The sequence below is a fragment of the Atta cephalotes genome (genome assembly GCF_000143395.1).
Source record: "Atta cephalotes unplaced genomic scaffold scaffold00062, whole genome shotgun sequence".
Lineage (NCBI taxonomy): Eukaryota > Metazoa > Arthropoda > Insecta > Hymenoptera > Formicidae > Atta > Atta cephalotes.
The window spans coordinates 1,258,611-1,266,386 of record NW_012130126.1 but is presented as its reverse complement, the minus strand read 5'-3'; the positions used below and the strand labels follow the sequence as shown (position 1 = coordinate 1,266,386).

Here is a 7,776-nt window from a genome sequence, read left to right as displayed (position 1 = left end):
TTATTCTTTCTTTTCTTTCTTTTTATTTTATTCTGCGTCATTTGTACATGTTCGTTCGATTCGTTTCTTTTGATTGGTTCCGAGTGTCTGTAAACAGAGACGGGGTCGTCGTTTCGTTAAATTTTTACGGTTGCTTATCGCGCGGCTATTGCCAATGCAACGGGAGAGGCGCGCATATTATCAATTAGGTTAATATGACACTTTTGATAAAGCGCTCGTTGTCGCCACAATTCTGCTGTCCGTGCCACGAGGGGATCAACGATGACAGAGCGACGAGGACACAGCGAATCATTTTTGATAATCGCACCGCTCTTTCGACGCCAATTGCGCCACTCCCGCGTCGCTCGTTTATTCTCATAGAACGTTCGCGCATTAATATCACGTGCGCATTAAAGTTTATTTTCTGCACGACTCGCCTATACAGTATACACTCATCACCCTATACACTCGTCATAATAATCATTGCCGTCAGCCGTCATTGTCGTCGTAGCTGTCGCCGTTGTCTGTCTGATAGGGGCTCGTTGCCCCTACTGATGAAAGGTGAAACTGACCGCAATTAGCAACGCCTGCCTTTTACACTCCACGAGGAAACATAACTGCGACCCTTGAGCCTGTCGATTGAATCGTCGCATCGATTCTCATTCGCATTGGTTCTCGTCGGTTCTCATCTCGGTCGTGATAGACGACCGAAAGTCGGTCTCGTCTCGGACTCTTCTCGGCAATGCAAGAAGCAAATTAGATATCTTATAGGGTCTGGAATCAGAAGATGAAACGAAACTCTCGAATTTAGATTCAGATTATCCTGGAAATAAAAAGGGTGAAAGCGAGACAAAGAAATAAGAGTTCTAATAGAGCACAAGAATACAGCTTTACGAGCGAGATTATCCGCGATCTCCGCCGTTCGTCCAAAGTTCATGACACATTTATATCTCTCTCCTCGAATGACTCTTAATCCTGAGTAACGGTCGTCTTTCGATCCGAAACTGTGTTATGCTTAAGATGGCGACTTTCGATAATACAATCGCCAACATATTTGTTAGATGACGCGCGTTATCCTTTTTGGCCGCGAAAAAGCGAAATTCAACATCGTGGCCTTGTAAATCCACGTCACCATTGTCAAAACATTGGCAAAACATCGCGAAACAAATTTAAAGCTCAACGAGAGAAAGGGAAAAAAGGAAGATGGACAAATCAATCTATCCGCGAAACGAAAATGGAAAGGGGATGCAAAAAAAAAAAACAAACGCGCGGTAGGTGGGTCCAATTAATCGTAATTAACCGTATTATCGGTCATATCCGTCTTTCTCTGATATTAATGGCGCGACAGAGCGGCGACCATCGGTCGTCATAGATCCGATTAGGCAGGCGGAAACGGTTTAGTTAGTAACTGGTCGGCACTCGGCCGTCGGGTGAGGCGTGCTCAGGCGTGCTGTACGTTTTGCGCGCGGCAATTAACGTCTCCGTGGCGCTGAACCGGCGCGGTATGCGCCATAAAAGTAGCATTCAAAGTAGCGGCGGTTGGCGCCAGCCGACTCTTTTCCTACCGCGCGCAGGCATACTTTATGGTCGGTGCACATGCCACCAGTGCCACCACCGGCCGCTGAATCGGCGATTCAATGGGGATCGGGGATCGACGATCGACGATCGACGATCGACCGGTTATTTTTATTTTTACACCCGTCTCGAAGGAGAAACGCTCGGGGAATGGTGAGAATGGTGGGAATGGTGGATAGGGGAGAAACCACCGTCACTATATGTGCTCGATGCTCGATGCAAAGTGCAAAGGACTCGCCAATCGCCAATCGCCAATCGCCATTCTCCTGCGCGCGGCGTCAGGGACGTGAGGAGTTTTATCCTCCTGAGAGAGAGTCCCTATAGAATATACATTTGGCTTTATATCGCGCGTGAGTTACGTCGCATTAATTCCGATGTATAATATAATTTACATGCCCTCTCAAGGATATTCTTTTGTTATTATTCTAATATATTTTATGAATTATTAACATCCAGTTTTGAAATGGAACAAATAGCGCAGATCGTGAAACCTGGCTGAGAAAACTTTTAATAATCCTATAATATTAAGGAGTTTCGTAATTGGTCTTTTTCGCGAACGTAAATTACTGTGCGTTGAACGACCGGAAAGATTGTACAATCGAGCGGTCAAATACCCGCGTTTACGACGGAATAAATCTTTTGTTGCAGACGCAGACATAGCGCAGGATCTGCCAGCGCAATTGACTTCTGAGGAAGAGGAGCGGAGCCTGAAACGTAAGATTTTTACACATTTTTTTAGAGTTTGATATGCATGTGCATATATATAAATAAAATAGTGTGTGTGTGTGTGTGTGTGTGTGTGTGTGTGTGTGTGTGTGTGTGTGTGTGTATATGTGTGATCTTTAAATCTCGTTTTTCTTTGCTCGAAACTATTTCTTATCTATCAGAAGTATCTTTCAGAAACTCAAAGACTCGGTCTCCAACGTTAGTTGTCAATTTGTTCACGATCATGAATATTTGTGAAATATATTTTTCTTAAAGCTGATTGATATTCACTCCGAAATTTCTTTAACTGGCATTGCAAATCTACAAACCTTTAAATTAATGTATCTTTGTTAGAGTTGACATAATTGAATAATTTTTTTTTCATTTTGAAGTTCAAAATCCGAGGAATAAGATTAAAATTGTGAAAAACATTTGTTATAAATAATTTTTCATAACGCAATTGAAAAAAATTTCTGATGGATCACGCGTATACTTGGACTTGCGAAATGCGAATATCGGTTAGGATTAAACGGATTAAATCTTTATTACAGATTTTGGCACTCTGTTAACGGGCAGAACATCGCAGTCTCTGCGTCGCGATGAACCGAATCCGACGACAGTTTACAACAGCGCCTACAACTACCTAGCGACCGGTCGCTTCACGTTTCACCGTAAGAATATCTACTACGCGTTCTATTTGTCCGCGTCGACGCCCCGACCGCGTAGCATACAATTCGTCGACGGATCCGGCAATATTCTCGAAGAGCAGGTGATTGATCCAGTTGGTGGTGCTTATCAGAACACCACTGGCAAACTCTGCGGCGTGTGGAGACGCGTGCCACGCGATTATCGCAAGTTGCTACGCGAGGAACGGCTACACGTGTCCTTCCTCTGGGAGCCTTCATCGAGCTTAACCGGCCAGTTGTCGCGTTATCGCGCTCTTTCGACCGAGCAATTCTCCGCACTCTTGGAACCGGCGATGGGCGTCGACCGGTCGTTGATGTCCGGCGCGGGCGCAACAGCGATTGTATCCGCTTCATCCGCGTCAGCGCCGTCGATTCACGTGTCCCTCGTCTTCAACGGTCTCTTCCTGCCGAACGACGTGGCCGATGTTCCGTTAGTTGTTCAGCTGGAACATCACGAGAAGGATCACGTGGTCCTTCGCGAAGAGATAATAGTGAGAAAGCCATCGAACGAGCTGAATTACGGAGAAGTCCGTAGCGCACTTTCCGGGACTGATCTTCGTCTTTTGACTCGAGGCAAGTTGTTGATCAGTATAATGTCTCGCAAAGATCCGCAGGCTCTTCGACTGATCGGCATGATAGGTTCACGCGCAACCTGCGACATGTATCAAACATTGCTGCTGTCGGAAACACCATCCGTGGCATCCGGATTGGCTTGGGTCTTTTTGGATCGTGTCGGTGCGCTACGCTACGGAGTGCAATTGATAGGACTTGAAGAAGAGAGCCCTTTGGTGACGTTGGTGGATGAGGGCGGGAAACGGAGAATGGAACTCGAAGATCTGACACCTTCGTTGATCGGCGGCTCCCTCGCGAACGGTTCCTTAGACCGACCTGGACCCAGACTATTGCAGCCACTATTCAATGAGGAACTTTCTGTAGTCGCTGCCAGCCATGTCGGCTCCATGTTGCGCGGTAGACTTTTAGAGAGACCTGTGGCGGACGCTAGAGATACGGCCGCACCTGTGCTATTACGAAGATTGACCAAGGAGCCAACGTATCCTGGACCGGTCGGCTTGATATGGACAGCGGTGGATTTAGATTGTTCTTTACACTATGAACTAGAACTCGCTGGTTTCCCGCCCTCCTCGCAAGAACCGCGAACGTTTCGTTTATATTTAGAAACGATGCCCATGCTAGCCCAGGGAGCTCCTGTCGCTAGAAGACTTCTCGAAGAATTCACGGGATACTCTCTCGAAGGTTCGGTCACCGGACTATCATCGTTGGAACTCTATAGGATCGAGTCGGGTATCGGTTTTCTCGAAGTGACAGACAAGCAGGTCACACACATTCTGAAGGCCCCTTTCAAGGCGAGGGCACCGTTCAGTTGTTTGCCACACTATGCCGACAACGACGTCACCTCTGTGGTAGCCTATAATCTACAACCACCTAGGTCGGATATCGAGACTGGTGCGTGTTTCCACGAGACCAGATTCTACGAGGAAGGCACGCAATGGACCTCGAACTCGGATCCTTGTTCGATGTGTCATTGCTATCGTGGCTTGGCGCAATGCGACACAGTACCCTGTCCGACGGTCTCTTGCGAGTTGGGAAAGCAACTCAAACAACCGCCGACTGGTCACTGTTGCCCGATATGCGCAGGTAAAGGGGTTTATGTATTTATTGAAACTGGAAATAATTTTTTTTTATACAAAACGAGAATATCTACGTAAGAGAAGGACAGAACGGAACATAAAACATAACTTGCATAAATTTATGTGCAAAATTGCAAAAGAGATAAGTTAAATATCGCCTAAAACGCTCGAATGATAAATTATATTTGGTAAAGTTATTTGATAAAATTATTCCTAAATATGATATTATATCGACATATTTAATATTTCGTTAATAATTTATTCAGATTCAATGAATGCCGAAACTAATGCTACAATCAAGAATAATGCTACAAGAGGTTGTACGTTAGCCGGACAATATCATCTCGCGGGATCATCCTGGCATCCATATCTACCACCAGCAGGATTCGATACTTGTGCAGTTTGTACTTGTGACGTAAGTTTCTACTCCTATTTTTGTTTTATTAGAATCGTAGTTGGATCGATAGCGACACATATTTATGAAATATTCTACACTGTGCGTCACATAATTTCCTAATACGTTATAATTACGCTTTGGCTTAAATCGCGTTAAAATGATCACCAGTATTTCACCATTCGACGCGATTTTTACAGCGATTTTTACAGCGATTTTTACAGCGCGGAAAAACCTGAGCGTGCCACACCACGTCTGAAGAATGCGGTTGCGGTCTGGCAGTTAGTAATGAGCTTAATTGAATGATTCAGCGACAAGATTTTCTAAACGATTGCAGTTTATTTAATACTCGGCAATCGCTTCCTAGCCAATTGACACCATGCAGAAGTCATTCGAAAATATCTCGCGTTATGTATCAGGGAACGACGTACATCTTTTACAAATTTCTACACAACAAACATTCATACACTTTTAAAGCATTACGAAATTTCTAGGCTGCAATCCGATTCACAACGTTCTCAAAAGCATTTTGTTATTAGATAAACAAGGACAAATTATGCTTATGAACATTATATAAGTGTGAATCGAACCGCAGTCCTAAATTTCCACAGATTCCAGTAATAAATTGTAAATGCGACACGGTGAAGTGAGCAAAACGCGTGAAATGTGTGTGTTACGTACGGGACGCGACTAGGTATGAGAGGTCACCTTCGCAATTTACATCGGAAATCCATTTGTCTCACAGGCTGTCACGCTGGAGGTAAAATGCCCGTTGGTACAGTGTCCGCCGCTTGAGTGCGACGAGAAGATCGCCGTTAGGCTAGACAAGAAAGCCTGCTGCAGACAGTGCCCACCAACGAGCCTTAGCAATGTAACCACCACCGCATCGAGCGACACCATACGCCTACCGAGAGATCAAGCTTTACCTTCAACGAGGCGCACCGCGGAAGAGATACTCTCTTCCGGTGGTTGCAAGTATCCTTTCGGTGGACCTTATGAGAATGGTATGGAATGGCATCCCCGGTTGCACTCGCACGGCGAGGTAAAGTGTGTCAAGTGCCGCTGCAAGGTGAGAAATCTTGATCGTTAAAGTCGTGAGAAAAATGAAAAGTGAACAAATTATCATAACACATTAATTATCACCGCAATTCTCGACTTGGTCGCAATTCGTTCCAAAACAACTGGATCGATGAATAAATCGCTATTTTTACGATCTCTCATTATCAAGCATGTCTGATTACTTATTTGAACTTATTTGAACGAGATGAATCTCGCAATCGCGTCTTGTTGTCAAGCAGAGAGTCTTAGAACTCACTTTATTTTTGGTCGTTACACTTAATTCACTCGTTAGACGGTCATTGCGCGGTCGTCCCGTTGCGATATCCAGACATGGACACGACGAGAAATCTTTAAGGCGAAAACCTTTAACCGGACTCGTTCGTCTGGCCCGACCATTATAGGGTCCATCCATTATGATGAAAATGGAACACTGCGGCCTCGGTTGGCTTTGCGTCGCGTCGCGTCGCGTCGCGACGTCACAAGACGGAGCGAAAAATAATCGTCTCAATCGTGAGAAATGGATTTTGTATTCCAACAGACCTCGTTGCACCGGTTCTTCTCTCGCATTTCGTTTTTATTACTCGCATTCGGTTTTTTTCATTGATGGATAAATATCTCGTCTTGCTACACATATGCATTTCTTCTTTTTAGCTAAGTCTGTTAAGTAAGTGTACAGTCTGAGTTGTTTTCACGGGTTTCAGCGGTGTTCCTTAACACTAAAAGTTATTGTCCAGTTCCTGTTTTTTAAATTAATATTATATTTTTTTATGTAAAAGAGATTCTGAAATTTTTTTACTTATTAATTATGTTTTTTATTACTGATGAAATATTTAATTTTTCAACACTTTCTTTATTTTCATAGTAAGCCATATAGCACAATTCCAGCAATATATTATGTTAATATTCATTCGTATACTTTTAATGTACGTTTAATGATACAATACGTTTAATGATACAAAGAATGGATATACATCTATATGTATGCATCATCCTACATTACATCATAGAATAGAATAGAATGAACAATGCGAAGTGGATCGCTGATCTGTTCTGGAATGATCCGTTTCCGCGCCGCTCGCCATCATGACTGGCATTTGCTGGCATTCCTTGCGGATTTCGCATAAATGCCTAAATGGTGATCATAATAGGACCGCTCCCTCTGCTTCTTTCAGAACGGCGAGGTCAGGTGCGACAGGAAACGGTGTCCACGGTCACTTTGTAACTCGATCGCGCATCAGATGAAGCGCGGCGAGCACGTGGCGGACGCCGACGACTGCTGTACGGCGCAATGCGAGCATCGCGCGAGGCGTCATCATCGCAACAACCATCATCCGGCGCGGCGGCACTCTATGACGCCACGCGAATTGAGCTGAGCCTGGTAGTTCCGGAGAAGAGTCTGCCCCGGTCCACGAGGAAGCTCCGCCGCCTGCACTATAGTCATCGTCGAATGATGACGAAATCAGTCACGGCCGACCATTATTCGTCACGCGATCGCTCTCTTCGTGTATCGTACGACCCGAGGGGCTCTCGAGACGGAAAACCACATCAAACCACCGAACGGTTCTGTACACGTGCACGTTCGCACGCGCAAAATCGCGAGAGCTGGATTACAGATGTTCACCTGAGCTGAATTAAGTAGGCGAGGAAAAAGGGAACAGCAGAAGAATAAGAAATTACAAAGACGAGAGAGAGAGAGAGAGAGAGAGAGAGAGAGAGAGAGAGAAGAAGA

General features: G+C 44.9%; 1 protein-coding gene across 1 annotated transcript in view; it reads left to right on the top strand.

The window, feature by feature from the left end:
* The window catches only part of LOC105623698 (dorsal-ventral patterning protein Sog), a 13,223-nt gene extending 5,803 nt beyond the window's left edge, over nucleotides 1–7,420 (top strand). The window contains exons 4-8 of the mRNA XM_012205079.1: nucleotides 2,203–2,268; nucleotides 2,811–4,601; nucleotides 4,861–5,009; nucleotides 5,734–6,057; nucleotides 7,220–7,420. Coding sequence (XP_012060469.1) covers nucleotides 2,203–2,268; nucleotides 2,811–4,601; nucleotides 4,861–5,009; nucleotides 5,734–6,057; nucleotides 7,220–7,420 — 2,531 coding nt within the window. The remainder of the gene's footprint in view (nucleotides 1–2,202; nucleotides 2,269–2,810; nucleotides 4,602–4,860; nucleotides 5,010–5,733; nucleotides 6,058–7,219) is intronic.
* The last annotated feature ends 356 nt before the right edge of the window (nucleotides 7,421–7,776 follow it).